We start from the raw sequence: 21,670 nt of genomic DNA on the forward strand, positions 1-21,670 counted from the left end.
ACACAAAATGCTAAAGACTTTAAATGACTGGGCGTTGATTTTTACTTAAAACAAGCTCAAATTGGTGAAAACTAGCATTTAACTAACCAAGGAACTGCACTAATTTCAGCAAACATACTTCAGTGCAAGCTTTAATACAGAAAAATATAGGAAGACTTAATATAAATATCAGAGTATTACCCCCAAGAAAGCGCAAGTAAAGTCTTTGATTGGTTTTAAGACTCTGAACTAAAGCAGAGAAACACTTGACAAAATTCTGAATATAATTTTGTAAGAGTATTATTTATACTAAGGAAAATTGCATTTTTAAAGGATTACTTTCAGTGAAAATATTTTGTAAGCTATAAAAAACAGAATATCGCAAACTTGAAGATTAAAGAACAAAGACGATTTGACATTTATTGCTGGAACCACTTCCTACCTGGCACGGTCCTCGGTATGCTAAACTTTTTCCTTTTTGGTACAAAGTACACAAGTTACTGTATTCCACATTGTCTGTGTCACAAACAGGATCCCGCGTCTGGTCGCAATTTAACTGCCTTGGCACACATTCATGCTGGCTGCATTCAAACTTTTCAAAACTGGTCAAGCAAACTTGTTTCTTTGGTATGCACCTGCGTAAGGTAATAATAATTTCATATCATGTCATAGGAATTTTTTTTTTTTAAAGTTCTCAAAATATTCAGCGAAAATATTTTTAGGAAAAATTCTTCCAGAGTTAACTATGGTTGAGCAGAGCTGCAGGAAATACATGGGACAAAACATTCTGAATAGCAAATTTCGGGTCTCATCACAAACCTGAAACTCACTCAAATCACGTTTAGTCAATGTACGTGAACACACCTACAGTTTCCACTAAAATTAATCTTTTAGCAAGTTTTTCAATGGATTTTTGAAAAAGGCTTGGATAAACTTCTTACCAACTCCCAAGCTTCATTTTTAAGGAAAACTAGAGAAAATGAGAACATGGAAATAGTGAACTGCAAGATAAAAAGCTTATACTGCAGAGGTCTAGCTTCACCCTTCCTTGAGAAGGTAGCGAAAATAAGACTTAAAAGATTATATGGTTTCAATTACAAATATCTAACTGGATTCTAGCTTTGTATGTTCAGTATATTATATTGCATCCAATCTTGGGGATAACTTCAAACAAACGGAAAAAAATCTAGTATTAACACAATTTCCTTTTTTGGCAGGTCATCCCTCTCAAGCCTTCACAGTTAAGAAGTACAGAGCAATAAAAACCAGAAAATCTTCCCCCTCTATATTAAATATGTACCTTCCGTGCTCTTATCCTGCAAGACATCCCTCTGCTAGAGAAATGCCATCCAGTAGAGGCTGATGAATAAACTGATGAAAGGTCAAATGGCTTTTTTAACAATCTCCTCCTTCTATAAATGACAACAATGCTACCACTGGATTATGGACAACGCATCCTTATTGTCTACGAGTACTGCTGTCCTACACGTTTTCCTTCTGTATTAGAGAAGACTCAGAAATTCTGAGATTTAAACACTTTACAAGTGTAATATAAGATCTTAAATAGACTCGAAGCACTTTGGAGACGTTTTAAAATGAGCACGTTTAGTTTGTGCTACATTATCAAACTGAGCCAGAAAAAATGCATTGTGTACAGTCCTTTACTGAAACTACAGGTTGAGGTTCTAAGCATAATGGTAATTCTGTCAAACTGAAAAACCTCTCCATACTTTCCAAATTAAAAATACAAAAGCTAAAAGGCCTATATCCACAATGCAGCTTTGAAATGGCAGTTTTCAATGCCATAATGGCTGTTACAGCCACAAAACTACAGAGTTTTCTCTGCAGTTTTCTGCATCGATGCATTTAAAGTGCAGAAAAAAGGAAAAAAAAAATAAAATTGCTATAATCAGTTTTCATGAGAGCACAGTATTACACAACTTGTTCTGGTGGCTTTCTTTCAAAACAGAAAAATGCACAAATTCAAAGGAGACTGCTGTATTGCACAACACTGAGAAAATTGAAGACAGAGACTGATATTATGAGCCACAGACTTTGATTTCTGTAAGAAAGGTCAGATTTTCTTTTCTCCTGACACGAGTACAGAGCATATTTTTGTTTTAATGTGCTCATCTCTACAGATTTTGTTCTTTCTGACCTTGAAAAACAGAGATTGTACAGACATGGTTTTCACAAGATATCAACCTAATTAAGAGAAACTCAAGCCTTCCAGAGTGACCGATATTTTCCTATCTTAGAGATAAAAAACACAGACTGTTGACCGAATAAGCAAGACTGAATCCAAGTCTTGAATTCTGGTGTGGGTTTTTGGTTTTTGTTTGCGTTTTTTTTTTTTTAACTACTAGAAGAAGGTGTAAAAAAAAAGTAGTAAAATCACACTTTTACCATTTCAACAAAATTTGATTCTCCCCATTTTTGAAAGTATACAGCAGTTCTCTTATTGCTAAAACTGAGATCTGAATAATTAATTTCAATGATACAGCACTACATAAACATAAACAAGAATTGCCAGTTATCACAGTCCATTACTAACTATGATAAATAAAAATAGCTACTTCAAACAGTTATTTTTATTGGAGTATCCCAGAAGTAGAATGTCACTACAATATTCAACACATCCAAAGAAAAAGTCAATCTGCCTCACGAGCAGACGATGCTGAAGAAAAGCTTAAAAACATATTCTGCTCTTACCTCTGATTTTTACTACAAGGGTTAGGGTTGCAAGGATCTTTGGAAATACACGATCCAAATTCAAACTGATTGTCCTGGAGCCCAACACAGCGAGCTATACACGCGCTGGGGTACGTGCGTCCGTTTTGCCCACACACTGGTACAAACTGATCCACGCAGTTACACGGCAAACCTGTGAAACCAACACAGTTGTTTTCCATGACAGAAGGTACACAAGGGGTCACTGAGGTACCTCTGACTTCCAGAAAATGCTGTATCTTCAGCCACCTCCTCCCTACGCAGTTATTAAGTAGTAGGAAGGGAAGTTTATACTCTGCACCCTTGCTAATTCTACTCAGCTTTCTCCATTTTTTCCCCCAAATCTCCTTACCTCTTGTCCCCAGTGGCATTACCCTGTCTCTACCTTTTTTTACATATTACCTGAGGTTTTATTTTTCAGTACTAATTTCTTTTTTTTTAAAAGTACATGTGCTTTCTGAAGTGCAGATTGGACATGAGAAAAAAAAATAGTTAAAAGAAGATATTAATAACAAATTATCAGGTATTTTCCATTAATACTGGAGAAAAAGCTTCAATGCTAACCCCTTGCCCTAAAAATATGAAGCTTATAGTTTCCAGAGTTTGGAAAGTTACCTGTAAACTTCCGACGTTCATCTTCTGAACTATGCTCAGTCAGACACTGACGTGTAGAACATATCAAGTTGCCAGCAAAACATGAACAGACATTACAATCTATATTAAAGGACATTCCATGGCCTTAAAATAAAAGTAAGTAAATACGTACAATTAGTGCAAATATATCAGAAGACTATATATTCGTATTTATCACACAGATAGTACAATTTAAATATTATTTCTGTAATTTCCCTTATTCAGTTTCTTTTCCCATTGAAATTTCTATCTTTTCTTAGACTTCACATTTTGCTTCATCCATTTAAATGACAAGTCTGTTCACATGTGTGTTTCATTAATTAGTTAAGCAAGGAAGCAAGCACTTTATCCTTTCAAAGCCTGCATGTTAGGGAAAAAAAAAAAAAAGAAAACCTAAGAACAATTGAAAGCTGCAAAAAGAAATACACTCAGAAACCAGAAGAACTAGTGGCATGGTACATAGTACTTCTATAAATTCTGGCTCTCAAGCTATTATTTTTAAAGGAAAAGCTTTTGTAAAGATACATTCTTCCCCTAAATTAATTTTACGTAAGACTGCTGAACTTTCAGCCCTAGTCTCCTTCACAATGCAAAATTCCTCTATTTCTCATTTCTTTCCTTTGCCTGTACTTTTTGTCAAGAGATAAAAAGTGCCAATGCTTCATTCCAGTCTTTATTGTTTTGCAACATCCATTATAGCCGGAATTCCAGCCTCAACAAGCAGGACAAGTTACAGTGCAGCCTTCTCCAAAGCAAGGAGCGAGAATGATCAGAGCGAAGCTGAAGAGAAACCCCGATCCAGCTTTAGCATAAGACACACACAAACACAGGGGTCTGTGGTCACTCCCTGGCTTTCTGGAGGAGCCCTTAATAACACAACCGACACCATCACAGCTGCTTTTTGGGAGTGGAACAATCTGCCTAATTTTGGCATGTTGTGAATAACTTTTACACACCTGATTCTAAAACTCAAACAGCAAACTGCAGGCATTTTTATTCAATTTAGCAATTCCAGTTTGGTTTTGTGAACCGCTCACACGACTGCCCTTCACCGTGTTGTATGTTTCATGTTGAAGGCCAATGGCATCCTGGCCTGTGTCAGGAACAGTGTGGCGAGTAGGACTCAGGAGGGGATGGTCCCCCTGTACTGGGCACTGGTGAGGCCCCACCTCGAGGGCTGTGTCCAGTTTTGGGCCCCTTACCACAAAAAAGACATTGAGGTGTTGGAGCAGGTCCAGAGAAGGGCAACGGAGCTGGTGAGGGGTCTGGAGAAGAAGTCTTATGAGGAGAGGCTGAGAGAAAAGGAGGCTGAGGGGAGACCTTCTGGCTCTCTCCAACTCCCTGAAAGGAGGGTGTGAAAGAAGGGTGTAGCCAGGGGGGGTCGGTCTCTTCTCTCAAGTCCCAGGCGATGGGACAAGAGGAATTGGCCTCAAGTTGCACCAGGGAGGTTCATTTTTACAACAAAAGGGTTCTTAAGCCTTGGAATGGGCTGCCCAGGGAAGGGGTTGAGGCACCATCCCTGGAGGTGTTTAAAAGACGGGTTGACGTAGGGCTTAGGGACATGGTTTAGTGATGGTTTTTTATCTGACTTAGGTTGATGGTTGGACTCAATGATCTTGAAGGTCCCTTCCAACCTAGACAATTCTATGATTCGATGTAAATTCAATTAATATTGATGACAGCTGATCTATCCATAACAAGGTCAGTTGTTAAAGACTACCAACAAATACATAGCTCTTCAGGAAAATATAAGAGCAAGTATGCCTTACAAAATAAGGCAATTCTCTCAAATCTCCTTTGAAAGGATTGAGATTAAGTATTAGAATTTTTGAATAATATAACAGGGGCACGAGGAAAATTCACACTATTTCAGCAATTTGGAAGAGGTACTCCTAGACAAATGATGGCAAAACAAGAGGGGATAGAAGAGAAAGACTCCGTTGTGCAAAAAGTTCTGTTTAAACCACAGTACTACCCAAGGAAGAAGGAATCTGTCAGCAGGATAGAAGAAGAGTTTCCAATGTTTGAAGGTTATGCCAAACACAGGATCTCTTAAGTGATTCTTCAGGGTAAAGAGTTACTGCCTTAGGATAAAGGAATTTGTCAGCAGGAAAGAAGAGTTTCCAATGTTTGAAAGTTATGCCAAACACTGGATTTCTTAAGTGATTCTTCAGGGTAAAGAGTTACTGCCTTAGGATCCAGTTGAAAACTTTGCAAGACTATTGGCTTTCACTATGAAAGAGTGTACACCGCAAACTGTCCTCTTCATTGGTAATCATTTCATAATTTGAGTCATAGAATCATAGAATGGCTCAGGTTGGAAGGGACCTTAAAGATCATCCAGTTCCAACCCCCTGCCCTGGGCAGGGACACCTCCCACCAGACCAGGTTGCTCCAAGCCCCATCCAGCCTGGCCTTGAACCCCTCCAGGGATGGGAACCAGATGAAACTATCATGGCTCCCTTGCAAACCCCACCAAAAGAAAAAAAAAAAGACAGTTTTTAGGCACACATATTTTAAGATGTGGGCTCATGATAAAAGTTTCCGACTATTTTTTAACCCATATTTAAAATCCATGGAAGACAAAAAACCAAAAAAAACCCCAGAAACCAAAAACCCCAAGTCCATTTAGGGCTAGTCAAGAAACCACGTAAGGGTTCTGTGGTTTGAATCACACAACAGATTCTGGTAGAACGTTCATGTAAAATATGATTCAATCTCTGCCTTTTCTCATGCTCTTCCCCAGACAGCTCTATCGGTCAGCGGATATATGATGATGTTAAAAGAAGACTGAGAGTACCCACAAAGCTCGAATCCAGGAAATGGCCAGCCATTTATAGTCAGTTACACTGTGCTTAAACCTCAGAACTACAGGATATTGAAAGCAGATCAGTTTGTTTTGTTGTTTTCACTTCATCCCTGAGGCCTGCTGACTCCCCTCAGAACTTTTTCCCTCCTCTATCCTCAGAGCTCCCACCAGCAAGTTATTCTACCGGATATTATCTATTATCGTAAATTACAAGGGACATGAGGCAAGTGAGTGAGCTTTCGGTTGAAAAATGGTGTACTAAGAAAACGCTTCACACAGGACTTTCCTAGGTTGAGACAGACACATTTCAATGTTGATTTAAATAATGGAATCCTCCAGCATATATAAGAATTAAACAAGTATTATACATTTTAACATGTGGGCTCATGATAAAAGTTTCCTACTACTTTTTACCCCATATTTAAAATCCATGGAAGAATAAACCAAAAAAAAACCAGAAACCAAAAACCCCAAGACCATTTAGGGCTAGTCAAGAAACCACGTAAGTATTTTAAGATGTGGGCTCATGATAAAAGTTTCCGACTATTTTTTAACCCATATTTAAAATCCATGGAAGACAAAAAACCAAAAAAAACCCCAGAAACCAAAAACCCCAAGTCCATTTAGGGCTAGTCAAGAAACCACGTAAGGGTTCTGTGGTTTGAATCACACAACAGATTCTGGTAGAACGTTCATGTAAAATATGATTCAATCTCTGCCTTTTCTCATGCTCTTCCCCAGACAGCTCTATCGGTCAGCGGATATACGATGATGTTAAAAGAAGACTGAGAGTACCCACAAAGCTAGAATCCAGGAAATGGCCAGCCATTTACAGTCAGTTACACTGTGCTTAAACCTCAGAACTACAGCATACTGAAAGCAGATCAGTTTGTTTTGTGTTTTTGCTTCATCCCTGAGGCCTGCTGGCTCCCCTCAGAACTTTTTCCCTCCTCTATCCTCAGAGCTCCCACCAGCAAGTTCTTCTATCAGAACAAAAGCTACCTATTACCAAGTATCGTAAAATACAGGGGATGTGAGGCAAGTGAGTGACCTTTTGGTTGAAAAATGGTGTACTAAGAAAACGCTTATTCTACCGGATATTATCTATTATCGTAAATTACAAGGGACATGAGGCAAGTGAGTGAGCTTTCGGTTGAAAAATGGTGTACTAAGAAAACGCTTCACACAGGACTTTCCTAGGTTGAGACAGACACATTTCAATGTTGATTTAAATAATGGAATCCTCCAGCATATATAAGAATTAAACAAGTATTATATATAGGGATGCAAACATTAACTTTTGTATTTTCTGATAGAATCTGCATACAGATCCACTGGGTCTCCATATGTGCCTCAGAACTAATCACTTAAGGAACACATGCTGTATAAAGATATAACTACTGTTCCAATACTTACTTTTTCTTTGTCCTCCAACAATGCATGATTTTTGGAGGTCAACACAATGCATTTCCATGCAGTTTTCTAGCAATCCACTGTGTCCACAGGTACAAATCTTGTAACAACCGACATCACCAGCTGAGGATGGAACCTGAATAAGTGTACCTTGACGGACAATAAAATCTGAGGCTTCTCCCAGTTTGCAACCTATATACAAGGAGAAATTTTAGCTCATATTTAGCAAATACTTTTTAGTAAATACTTTGGCTACTGCCACTACCAAAAATAACTACTACTCTTTGACTTGTGAAAAAGCTAAGGTGCTCCTAAATAAGCCTTGCTCTCACCCTTTAGACAAATTCACTCATTTCATTCAGGCAGCAAGTGGCAGAAATAGAAGATATTTGCTTGAGACAATGTTCTGAAGTACCTGTAGGAATGTTGCTTTAGAGAAAAAGAGTGGTAATCCCAAAAGTTCTCAAGTAATCTCATTTTCCACAGTTCTGTAGTAGTATAAGCGTATGTGGTATAATAAATACCACATAGGTTTCACTTTCTCCAATACACAAACTGAATTAAAGGGTCTCACAGGCAAAGCCCAGTGACTTCCCCTGTGTCAGGTATTTTATTGTGTCTTCTTTCCCTACTTGTACCTCTTATGTGGACACTGAAGGACTCTTATAGGTAGGCGTGAAGACAGGAGAAAGGGAGCAAAAGCAGTAAAACTGGATTAAAAAAAGAAGAATGGAAAAGAAGGAAAATTGTTTTAAAAATTGTGAGGAAACAATAATAAAAGAAATAGTAGATTAAAATTACCCTAGAAGTGATGAACCACAACAAATGCCCCAAAACTTTCAACCAAGAAAAAGACTGAATTCAAACATAAAGGTCAGATTCCAACCTTTAGAGGAAGTAAACTACCTCTTCAAAAGCTCTGGGTGAGCTTGTTTTCAGATCACTTTGAACGACTTTGGCAGAAGTGAAGACAATACAACCTCTGTAGTAATAACGCTCAGCTTCTCAGAAACACAAGAATATTGTGTATGGGTCATACCCAGAAACATAATGAAAACAACACCCTCAGGCTCCCAGAAAGAATGAGCTGAAGTCTATCCTCACTTTTAGAAGAGCACAAGTGTAGCAGATGTAAGAGTAAAGCAAAACCCAGTTTTCCTCTTTGCAATTAAAAATTGCTGGAGAAAATGTTGATCAGAATTGCTGGAACAAAAGAGACTCAGAGAACTAATGTGAAACAGTTATGGCAATGTTCTCACATCACCCCCTAGAAAAGGGACTTCTTCCTGCAATTCAGTTTAAAAATCAGTGTCGCTCCCAGTGGCTCAGGCTCTCTTAACACACGCATTCAAGCAGTCACCAAATGCAGGCTTTCCTCTTTGCTTCAAAAACCACAGGTGATCCCTCATGTCACCAAATGATGCCTTTTGCTTTAAAGCAAGGGGAAAAATTGTGGCCAGCACTACTGGTGTCTAGGGTAGAACAATGAAGGTAGAAGTTGGACATTGCACGGTCTCCGACCCCCTTTTTGTAGATTTGATCCTTGTTATCAACACCAACACCACCTACCATTTCTAAGTCAGATAGCTGAAATTCATCCTACATGAGGCTCTCTCCCCAGTCTGCTCACATTTATGCACGGTGCAGAAGTTAGAAAACACCTGTGTTCTAAAAGAGTAGTTCCCAACTGACCAGGAATGCCTTTCTACTGTGATGCATCAACATTAAAAGTATCACTCAATGGAGCAGGAGTAGAAACACAGTCAGCTGTATCTCCAGACATCATCTTTAATGAGAAGTGGCACCATTGTTCTCATGGGAGGACAAGGCAACACAAGATCCATTTTTCATATTTTTGTTGCTTCCCAACATCAGTGTCTTTTTCCTCCAAACTCTAAGCCTACATTCAGATTTGGAAGACACAGAGCTAATATGCCTTGCCTTGAGGTTCTGCCTTTTCTCCTCAATGAGCTCGCAGCACTGTCAGTCATTAACGATGAAGTGCAGAGATACTGCATTAGTGCTGCAAGCTCAAGGTAGGAGAGAAAAGAAAGGATTATTTATATATTAAATTATGTGCCATGCCAGCTCCTTCCCAAGCCCCAAACCTGGGCACTCTGAATCCAGCAAAGCAGCAACAGTGAAGCTCTTAAGAAAAAGTTTGGATATTAATTTACTCAGACGGAACCAGTTACCCATGAGCTGCTGGAGAGATTTTAAGAAGTTGACCTGGCCTATGAAGAAGGATTTGGGACAAATCCATGTAAGATACCATCTTGAACTTTAATATAACACTGGTATTGTTATCAATGTAAATGTATGTCCCAGGGCACCCTGCATTTGATAAGATTCTCAGAGCTCTCAAAATGCCCTACCAAGACTGACAGCCTGATTTCTGATTTTCATTTAATTTCAAGGCAAGACATAATGTCCATTTATTTCACCAGTAAGGAAGACAATATGGATATGGCTAATAATGTACAGAAATACAGGGCAATAAGCAGTGAGGTGAGTATTTCCAGTATTGCATACTTGTAATTTTAAAGAGCAGGCAGGCTGCTTAGAGGCCATGTATGGACATCTATTTCTTCTGAAAAATAAGCAACAGAGCTTCTAATAAGATGTTATGATTCAGTGGACAATAAAAGTAGAAACACATCAAGAAATGAAGACAGCTAGAAGGTAGGCTACAGCTTTTGAAAAGGGAAGATAATTGTGACAATAGTTCCTTTGGGATATCAGCAATTCACTTTAAAACTTTCAACAAAATTTCAGTTACATATGTTTATCAGCAACATTCAGGTAAACAGAAGTCCAAACCCCCTTACCTGGCACACACAAATATGGAAGACAAAGTTCTCCAGATTGACATCCTTTTCTATTTACTTCACATAACTGATTAGCTGCGCATGGATTTGGATTACATGGATGTGTAACATCTTCTACAATGTTACCTAAAGAACTTGGGCCTGAAAACAGAACATACAGAATACATATTAATTTAAACGGTTTCTTTTTTATCAGTAAAGCATGGCACGACTTACATTCAGTAATATATTTTTGGCAACTCTGTGAAATATTTTTTGTTTTTTAACTATACTTGTAGAGGCTTGACGTGACAAGGTAGTTAACTTATTTCAAAAATTTAGTCCTCAATCCTGGAATTAACGACCCAGATATTTCTTCAAATCCAAATATATATCCTCTACCTTCTTTCCCCAATGATCTTCTCTGCATGATGAAGGAAGTAAAATAAAAATAACAATAACCAGTAGTTTAATCAAGAGAAGTCCCATAGTCAATGATTAGCAAATTGGAGGTTTAAAGCATGCTTGATATTTAAACAAGTTTGCTATCATTGATGAACTTCTGTTTCTGTTTTCCCTTTAACTCACTAGTAATGTGCTCTTGATACAAGATTAAGGAAGGGGAAGGCAACATAAAAAAGTAGCAGCTCAATGTAAAGAATCACCCAAAGCTTCAATACATTGTCTCCCCGGGAACAATTTATTTGTTGAGGCAGGCTTTCAGTCACAGCTCTGCTAACCAAAATTTTACTGTTTTCAAAGTTTCTAGGATTCTGAAGGAGAATGATCAAAATTTAATTGGGAAGAAGGTCTAAAATGGACAAATCGCATAAAGCTAAAAAGGTCTAAATCCTACAAAGATAAATATTCAATAGGAAGTAGTAATAGGGTAAAGCAGATTTGGAAAATAACGTTAAAAGATGCATTCAAATGAAATCTAGCACCAAGACAAAATTTCACTAATACAACTGTACTCCACACTGAGGAATAAGATGTGCTAGAAGAAAACAGAATCACAAAAACGTCATTCTTTCATGTACCTACTAAACTCATCTTCTATTGCCCCAAGAGTTAATTTGGTTTTTGGTTATTCTAATTGCAAAGTTAAAGAACAGAGTTTATGCATCAGGGAAAAGTATAATTTTGTATATCAAGAAGTTGTGCTCTAAATCATGATATCATTTAAGTGACATTTATTTGAGATTAGTCCTCCCAAGCGTGATCCAGCTTTTATCCTGTAAATAAATAGTGCTAGTGGTTTTGTTATTATAGCACTTTCTTGACATGTGAGATGACTCATTGAAGAACGGAGTTTTCCTATAGCAAGATTAACCAATCCATTTTCAAGTAGGTAAAAATCATTGAAATTCAACAAGCCAGATTATTAGATGATAAAGATTAGTGTACTTGTACTGAATATATGGGGTTAGCCTTGGCTAACAGCCAAACTTCCCCCCATTTCCCCCAGCCCAAACGAGATGAGGGTAGAAAATAGGCAGAACAGGAACAGAAAAGCTCATGGGTTGGAACAAAGATAGGGAGATTGTGAAAAAATTACCACTGGGGGCAAAACTGACTCGGGGAAAATTAACTAAATCTATTGCCAGTTAAAATAAATACCTAATTACAGTTTCAGGTAATGGGAACAAAAGATAAACATCAAAGCAACTTCTTTCTTCCTCCTTTTCCCAGGCTTGTCTTCACTCCAGATTTCTCTGCCCCAAGTGATGTGTTGGGATTGGGAAGTGGAGGACGATGGTGACTGTGGTCAGTACACAGCAGTTTTTCTCTGCTGCTCATTCCTTGTCACACCTCCAGCATGGGCTCTCCACAGGATGCAGCTTCCTTTTGGGTAGACCCATCTGCTGTGGCATGGGGTCCTCTGCAGCCAACCTTGTGGATATCTGTTCTACCATGGAGCACCTCCTCTCCTCCCGCTTCTCTGACCGTGGTGTCACCTCTGCTGTTTCTCACTCTTCCTGTTTTCCCTTCTCCTCCACCTGCCTGCCATTTCTCGCCCATTCTGAAACATGTTTTCACTGAGGCACCACAAGCTTTGCTGAGTGGCTCAGCTTTGACCTAGAGTGGGTCCATCGCCCAGCTGGCAGTCCCTGACATCTACCCATACAGCCCCTGCACCCTCCACTGCTACCAGAAAGACCTTGCCATAATCAACCAATACAAGAACAAAGAAATGTAATGAGCTATGGCAATTACAAAAAAATCCAATTTTCTCTAAGAGGTTAAATACAATGTCTCAAATTCAATACAACTTTCTTCAGATTAGATCTCAGGAAGAAATTTTTTACTATGAGGGTGGTGAGACACTGGAACAGGTTGTCCAGGGAAGTTGTGGATGCCCCATCCCTGGAAGTGCTCAAGACCAGGCTGGATGGGGCTTTGAGCAACCTGGTCTGGTGGGAGGTGTCCCTGCCCATGGCAGGGGGGTTGGAACTGGATGATCTTTGAGGTCCCTTCCAACCCAAACCATTCTATGATTCTATGATTCAAGAGAAATAATGCTCTTAAAACCAAGGATAAGGACTCAAAGTATCTTTGTTTCTAATTTTGTCGTGTAGGTATGTTGATACTTACTCAGGTATGTATCCAAAGGGATACAGTTCTCCAAGTCATCTGTTGGAGACAAGAGCTCACAAATACTTTCAGCCGAGTGGCCTTCAGGGAACTTATTATGATCTCCACATTTCTTCAGTATTTCCACACAATCTGATCTTCAGACAAATAAACAAACAGAACTTCATGAACACCACTTGAAGAAAAAGGTCTTGTATGAAAAAGATGTCTTTCCACATTTTCCTCTTACTCGAATCCACAACTTTCCCCTTCTGCCTCATCCGTACATATATATGTATATATATCTATATATATGGATATGCTACATTTTATGTACAGGGGGAGGAACAAGTCTGTGACAGACAGGAACTATTGTTTATACTACTCTTCCTCTACTTTAGGCTTGGAGATCTTTATGGCATCATATGCACGTATCTTTCAAGCCCAAGCATTTCTTTGATCTACTAATGTCTAATATGGGTTGAACGCTATTTCACTACCTGTTTTATTAACTGCTCTCTTTTTCACCCGATTACCTACTTTCAAAATTTATTTTTTAAAAAATAAACTTAATTTTTTTTCAGACCTTTCTGTCAGCTGAAAATCATCAGTATGTCCCAAAATGGAAAAAGGAGAACAGTTTTATAGACACCACAGAAATCCAAGGAAACCCCAACAGTAAATCAATTTTACAATGGCAGCACCTACATCCATCTCATTAACAGGCAAGCATCTTAAATTTATAGTGATGGAGATTCAACCAACGGAAACTACGCAAGCTCACGTTTCTTCTGCTTGCCTTGCCATGTTTTCCTAACATAAGTTAAACTCTAAACTGTTTTTCTCCCCTGCCCCAGTACTTACTTGCAGATAATACTTCCTCTAGATTTGCTGTGGCAAGGTTTAATCTGCAGCGAGCAGGCAATCGCCTTCCACATTTCTGGTTGGCATTTTTTAATATCAAGCACAGGAATATTTATAAATGGCATCTTAATACTCCCTTTTTCCCACAGCTTCATGTCATTCATGGCTCCCTGGTCTGACTGAGTGTTGCAGCTCCTAAAAAGCTCTGTTGGTCTTAAAAGAAGAAGTTAAGATATGGCATGTATACAAGAGAAAGAAATCACCACATTTTACCATTCACCATATGAATTCTACAACCTTGATACAGCTTGCTTTTCGCGATAGAAAAGAAATTAATCCTTTCAACAGTTAAGCAAGATCAAAATCAATTTGAATTCTGTCCTTAAGGAAAATAAGCTCTTTAAGACTCAAAGCTGAAACTCCCTTCTCACCTCTACCTCTTAGATCAAATACCTCTTCAATCTTTCTTACCTGAAGACAGTTGTCTTAAAAGCAAATATCTTAGATATTCAGAATATCTGTGTGAATGTTTCCTGCTGAATCACCAATGCAGGTTGATTTACCATTTATATATATTTGCCCAGGATGCACCCATCACATACGTGATCCTACTACCCAAATAACATTCATGCCACTGTACAATATTTTGAAGAAAAGCCAGAGATCTCTAATAGCTACCAAAATTTTAAATTCTTTTTGAAACTCAAACTATTTAAATTGTAACCTTGCAATTACTAATTCAGACACCACTTTTAAATAATGCATTTTGTCCTATAGAGTATAAACCCACAAAAATATCTCTGAAAGAAAAGCAATTTTGAAAAAGAGTAACATGTAAATTTTACCTTATTTACAACACACAGCATGGCTTACTTGTCTATACAGTAAGACAGAGGAACATGTTGCTAATACATGATGACATTTTACAAGTTCATGGGTTAGCTTTTATTTTTGTAAGTTTTGTTACGTTTCTTGCTAAATACATTCCCAAAAGTTTATTATAAAGAAAAACTATTTATTTTTAAATTATCTAAAAAAACATTTGCAAAAAGATAGCTATATACAATCTCAAAATAAGCCTGAAAAACATTTTATTTTTAAAAATCAAAGCATAGGAATTCCTTTATAAAATATTCAGTGTCTCTCTCCTACCTGTTATTAAAATTAGTGCAGTAAGTAAGATTTCTACAGCCCAGCTGACAAGGTTCTCGTACATCTGCTAAACAGGTCAACATGGAAACTTCAACTGCATTATACTCACAAAAGCGATCAAATTCTTGCCAGCTCTGTGAATTGCCCCAGCTCGTGCTATAAAGTTTAGTGCAGAGCTCTCTGGAAAAAAAAACAACAACAAACCATAGACAAAGAAAATAAAATTAAAAGAACAGCAGTCATTAAGATACAGCAGAGCCTATCATTTCTTTGCTGATCACCAGAGCTTACACTCATTGTAGAAGATTGTGTTAGTGCCCACCAAGTCTGCAAGAGCATCCAAATGTTGTGCTCAAAGCATATAACCCCACTTCACTGTTTTCCAAGTTTTCCAGCTGTGCTTAAGAATGCTAGCAAATATTTAAGCTTGTGAGACCAAAAGATTTCAGAATATAAAGCTTCAATACCTAATAAAAATGTAATAGCTGGAAACATGAACTAATGACTTTGAGGTGAGACACTGATTTTACTTGTAATAAATCTAGGTTCACATGATAATGAGCAACTTCTAATCCCATCCTTCAACTTCAAACTACACCTCCTCCTCCTACAGAAATGACTAGCAAGCAGAAAACATCTCTTCTTTGCCCTGATGTTTGAAGCAGGTGTACCGTTTGTTGCTTAATGGTGTCAGCAATACCCACACCACTTTGTTCACAGCAATATCACAGAATCACAGAATAACATGGGGTTGGAAGGGACCTCTAGAGATCATCTCATCCAACCCCCCTGCCAAAGGAGGTCCACCCTGAGCAGGTTCCACAGGAACGTGGCAGGTTTTGAACGTCTCCAGAGACGGAGACTCCACCACCTCCCTGGGCAGCCTCTCCCAGGGCTCTGCCACCCTCAAAGGGAAGAAGTTCCTCCTCATCTTTAGATGGAACTTCTTATATTCAAGTTTGTGCCCATTTCCTCTTGCCCTGTCACTGGGCACCACTGAAAAAAGACTGGCCCCATCCTCTTGACACCCACCCTTTCAGTATTTATAGGCGTTGATCAGATCCCCCCTCAGTCTTCTCTTCTCCAGACTAAACAGACCCAAGTCCCTCAGCCTTTCCTCATCAGAGAGATGCTCCAGGCCCCTCATCATCTTTGTAGCCCTCTGCTGTACCCTCTCCAGCAGTTCCCTGTTCTTCTTGAACCAGGGAAATATCCTACAAACTACAGCTGTTCCCATCCCAATGGAAGGTATGGAACTTCACTTGTACTATTAAAATCTACTGCAAACTGGAAATGTGAGGGAATTTTTAGAACTCATTGTCAAACAAGCAACTAAAGATATTATATTAACTATCCTATGCTACAATATTCTAAGAATTAACATAACCCCAGGGCTCTACTTCTAAACTCATTATGAGTTGTTACTGTTGTTTTGTTACTGGAAACCTTGAAGCTATTATGAACACAAGTAAGGTATAGGTTTCATTAACTAATGAGCTAGTGCAAAAAGTGAGAAAAGTGTGATTCCTCTTATGAAACAGTATTTTTTTGAGATACAAAGTAAGTACTGGGCAGAACGTGACACCTATCTGACTACCCAAACCTGTGTTTTTTCTAAGAATTCACAGATATTTGCTGTACATAGTTGGATTCAGGCAAAGAGGCAACTTCTGAAGCATTTTCACAACTGGAAATGAGGGTAGAGAGATACTGACCTACATGTGGAAGAGTTTGCTTTAGAACAGCAATGGAGCTTAGCTCCATCGAGGCCTGTCGAAGGCGGCGGGTGCACAGTGACTCCTGGGTGAACAGATCTTGAACTCTCAAGAAAACATTGCCAAAGGGGATCCTGAGGGAGAGGCATCGTTTTACAGCCTTCTATAAGTCCATCAACAATTTCAAGCTCTGTTTTCATTGACATTAGAATTCTTTTACATGCAGTCTGACACGCGTAGTCTTCTGCTCTATCACAGCAATACAAGCCTGTCAAAAACAATTAAAAATAGTTAATGATCGAGTATACAACAACAACAAAGATCCATGATATAATAGCCCTCAGAGAAAACGTGTTATAAAGGAGGGTTTCTTTCCCCCCTCAAATAATCTCAAATAACATTGCTTCTTTTAAATGCAAACAGAATCAACTCTGGAAAAAAAACACCAATATGCAGAGTTAAAAAAATATAAATAAAAATCCATAATGCACCTACAAACAAAAGTTATCCTTATGTAAATTCATATAATTACAATATAGCAATACATTAATGCAATGTACACAATAGACTTACACAACAACACACTTTTTATATAAAGTGCATACAATCCACAAACATTCTCAGTATTTTTTATAACTTTCAGTAAAGAGGGATTTTTTTTGTACTTACTATCTGTCGGATTTCTCATCAAAGAAGGATTTTTTGTACTTACTATCTGTCGGATTTCTCATTGGATATGACTGTGTATAGTTGTTCACACAGTGTATAAGCTGAGGGCTAATAGACGCGCAGTAATTTTCAACCGCTTTAATTTGTGAAGGACCAGGAGAAGAGTCTGTCCGAAAAATTGCTTGACAGTATTCCCGACAGTTTGTATGGTGACCTGCATAACTGCAACAGACTGACCCCACTGGGGAAACAAACAAACAAACAACAGAAAATCTATGGGTTCCTACACAGAGAAATGAAGAAACGAAGCATGACAGATGGTGTCACGATTCACCCAATTTTGATATGTTATTAAATATACAGTTCTTGTGAAATAGTTCTATTAGAATTAATTCTGAGACACTGATTTCTTTTCATTTTACATAGACAGGCATCAGGCAACAAAACACTTGCACGGTACAAGATTTCATCTCTGCATTTAATTTTGTTACTCAAGATTCGAACAAAGCAAAAGGAAAAAATGATCTTCTAAGCAATTAGCAAAATTTGTGTATCAAAATACACAAATTAAAAACTGATATAAATTACATGAACAGCCTAATCCCCTTATTACTTGAGCAAGAAAATTTATGCATGTAGTTTGCCATTCTATGGAACTGAATCCACATGATTTGTGTATATGTACACCCACAGAATGTCTTACGTTTTAGAGAGAAAAGGATAGAATGATATAAAAGGAAAAAAAAAAAGCACAAACTATTAATTTCATACTTACTTTCATTTCTGTTAATACAACTAAAGAGAGCATTCTGAAATCAAAACAAAAATAGCATTACAAGCCAGAAAACTTCAAATACTTAAGTGTCCAGTAATTTCTTATAATAAGCTGATAAATCTAACTTTGTTATTATTTGTTTCAATTAAATTGGATTAAAACAAATATACACTATACAAAAATTCTGAAAGTAGGAAATTAGAAGATCAGAGGTCAACTGGGTTCTTTGTGCACTTGCAATAAAATATTCAAGCAAGTAAATAGGAAGATTTTCCTGGACTAACGTAGAAACAGCATGCTATAATAGGATGTGCCCAAATGGTTTTTTTAATGACAGTAATTTCAAAGACTCTATGTGAAAAAAAGAACTATGCTCAGATGCACATATATAAACAGAAAATCTCAATGAACTCACTCAATGACAATATTTCTCAAAAGCTAAAGCACGATATCAGCTCCCTCAAACTGCAGCCGAGAGGTACCGTTGGGGGACATGCAGCACGTTCAACGACAGAAGAAGGGAAGGACACACACCCTGCTCTTCTGTTTCAGGGGACTCTAATCCACAGAGCAATCATAGAACGGTTTGGGTAGAAAGGGACCTTCAAAGGTCATCTAGTCCAACTCCCTTGCAATAAGCAAGGACATCTTCAACTAGATCAGGTTGCTCCGAGCCTCATCCAACCTGACCTTGAATGTTTCCAGGGATGGGGTATCTACCACCTCTCTGGGCAACCTGTTCCAGTGTCTCACCACCCTCACAGTAAAGAATTTCTTCCTAAATCTAAGTAAAATCTACGCCCTTTCAGTTTAAAAACATTACCCGTTGTCTCATCACTGCACTCCCTCACAGAGTCCCTCCCCATCTCTCCTGTAGGCCTCCTTTAAGTACTGGAAGGGACTATAAGGTCTCCCCGGAGACTTCTCTTCTCCAGGCTGAACAACCCCAGCTCCCTCAGCCTGTCCTCATAGGAGAGATGCTCTAGCCTTCTGGTGCCCTCCTCTGGACCTGCTCCAACAGGTCCATGTCTCTTCTGTGCTGAGGGCCCCAGAGCTGGACGCAGTGCTCCAGGTGGGGTCTCACCAGAGCTGAGGGGAAAAATCACCTCCCTCAAGACTACTGAACTCTTGCCCAAAACAACCACAATCTTCCCCATACTTCAAAAGCACATTTCTTCTTAAAAAAATCTGCATACAAGATTTCCAGAACTTCTTGAAAACATGAAGTCATGAGGCTGAAATTCCAAAATGTACTTGCCAATTATCAAATTACGCGATTGTGAAAAAGAGAAATTTGAACCCTCTCCACACCTCAGAGCACCAATTTATAAAAAGTGGTCAAATAAATTAACATAGTGACAAAACACAATCCCAATCTTGACAAAGTTCCTGATCTCCTTCATTTCCCCTATCCCCATCATTAAATAAATTTGTATTTTATGCAGCACCTACAGAAGAAAACAGAAACACCGTCATCCTGATCCACAAACAGAATCACAGAATCACAGAATCTTCTAGGTTGGAAGGGACCTTAAAGATCATCTTGTCCAACCGTCAAAAATGTTACTGTGGGATTAAATTCTTGCTTCAGTACACCAAAATGTCAGATGTGCTACCACCTTTACATAAGAAAAGGAAAAGAACTCAAAACGCAGACCTAACTTAAGGTCAGTAGTTCATTAGATCCTTCAATGTTAGTTATTAGCATTTACTGCACTGCAGAGAAGTGGGTATCCCAAATAATCACTGGAGTCTTTTTGTGAAAATTTCAGTGAAGAAAATTCAAGTGTGTTAGAAATCATCTTGATGTTTTTGCTTTTCTTTTTGTCGTAGAGACTGCTCAGAGTGCAGGAGTTTGTTTTTCAATTCATATTCTCCACTTGCTTTCTTCTCAGAGATCACTTGAGTCAATTGATCTGCTTTGGCAGCATCCTTATTTCCACGCCCCCCCCCCTTACAGAGAAAAGCCAAGTAAATATCAAAGTGATCAAATCACCCAGATCTTTTTATCTCTCCATAAAACCACCAATGACTACAACACCTGAAGGCTGAGGACTTCTCCTCCAGTTTGCCCCTGTTCCGTTATGCTGCACAGGGAGAGTCCCAACTTATTATTTTGTTGAAATGCTCCTCATTTAAGCAGATGTATTCCACTAAAGAACTGGAGGATTCAACAACCTGACTTTCCTTTTTTTCCCCCCCGCCTCATGAAAGTTTTTTTAAATACCTAAACATGATTCTTTTTTTAAATACTGTTAGTAATTTCCATGGCTAACTTCATCTTCTTTTCTGTTATTCATTTAAAAGGAACCACTTCAGAACACAGATTGGGTCTCTATGTGTTAAATAGCATTCAAATGAATTAGCATTCCTGCCTAGACAATTCTGATGAAAACCTCAAGAGCCAAAAGAATTGTTTACTGTACCAAAAGATGGAAGACTCACATTTTAACTTAGCTTTGAAAAGCCTCAAGCCTTGATGTTTCAGTTTGTATCATACCATTAATGATTTGATTTTATGCTGTAATTCAAATCACAAAACTTGCCAATTACTTTTTATGCCATGTAAATCATAGTGCCACAATCCTGTATCCTACAGTATTGCAGTTATATCATCTTTTGGATAATGTATTTTTGGGTAGTGAAATATGTTAACAGTCAAACACAAGATTTTAAAGATGACAGTCCCAATATTGTAGTGAGCAGCATCACTTCTTTTTTCAGTCAGAAATCAACTTAAAACATGGCAGATGTGGCACTGACATAATAACCTGAAAAGAATAGATGCTAATCTAACTTGAAAATCTAAGTTAGTTTTCCATGAAGACCAGCTACTTACAATATTAGTGATCACGAATGAAAGCACAGGTGTTTCGAGATCACACACAAATTCAAAAGTCTACCTTACACAAACCAATGTCCAAAACCTCACAAAGTAACAATTCAGACATTTTATTTTCATTCTCCTAATACCCTCTACCAAATTTTAGATACTTTCTCCCAAGAGGAAAGATTTTGCATAATTTCTCTGAGACGAAGAATGAATTTGCAGCAACATTCCTCATTCCAGCACCAAGTTTTCATCTGATTCATTTCAGATTTTCCCTCTTTACTAGCCAACAAAGGAAATCCTGTCACGCATGGACAAGGGGCAAAAGAACTCATGGAAACAGAACGTGCAGAAGAGTGACCATCCTACAGCTGTAAAGAACAGATTTATACTGTTGCCTAAAGGCTCCTGAACAGGCTGAAGTCTGTCTGTCGTGGTTATACCCAAGTACTTGACCATACTGTTAGCACAAACAATACTTAGAATCACGATGTAATGCTGCTATAAACTCAGCTAAAAACTGTCATGTCATTTAAAAGGTCAGTGTTACAAAAAAAAGTTATTAAAAAGAGGTTCAGGAATAATAGTGCTGTTAGTAACTGGTGCTGTTAGCTCAGAATGCAGTTTACGCACAAAACAGAGAAGAATGTTGAGAAGATTATGGTGTCTATCAACTTTCTTTCTCTAAGGAGGAGCTGAGACAAAATTATCTTCTTATAG

At 38.2% G+C, this 21,670-nt stretch overlaps 1 protein-coding gene across 1 annotated transcript in view; it reads right to left on the reverse strand.

Annotated features, from left to right (window-relative positions):
- RECK (reversion-inducing-cysteine-rich protein with kazal motifs) overlaps positions 1–21,670 on the reverse strand; it is a 61,533-nt gene that overhangs the window by 9,273 nt on the left and 30,590 nt on the right. Inside the window, exons 6-16 of the mRNA XM_014941003.1 lie at positions 18,121–18,154; positions 17,389–17,586; positions 16,677–16,944; positions 14,962–15,141; positions 13,810–14,022; positions 12,967–13,103; positions 10,393–10,533; positions 7,568–7,756; positions 3,325–3,447; positions 2,692–2,863; positions 422–614 (exon numbers count right to left, since the gene is read on the reverse strand). Coding sequence (XP_014796489.1) covers positions 422–614; positions 2,692–2,863; positions 3,325–3,447; positions 7,568–7,756; positions 10,393–10,533; positions 12,967–13,103; positions 13,810–14,022; positions 14,962–15,141; positions 16,677–16,944; positions 17,389–17,586; positions 18,121–18,154 — 1,848 coding nt within the window. The remainder of the gene's footprint in view (positions 1–421; positions 615–2,691; positions 2,864–3,324; positions 3,448–7,567; positions 7,757–10,392; positions 10,534–12,966; positions 13,104–13,809; positions 14,023–14,961; positions 15,142–16,676; positions 16,945–17,388; positions 17,587–18,120; positions 18,155–21,670) is intronic.

Source organism: Calidris pugnax, unplaced genomic scaffold (assembly GCF_001431845.1).
Source record: "Calidris pugnax isolate Ruff unplaced genomic scaffold, ASM143184v1 scaffold8, whole genome shotgun sequence".
In the NCBI taxonomy this organism is placed as follows: Eukaryota; Metazoa; Chordata; class Aves; order Charadriiformes; family Scolopacidae; genus Calidris; species Calidris pugnax.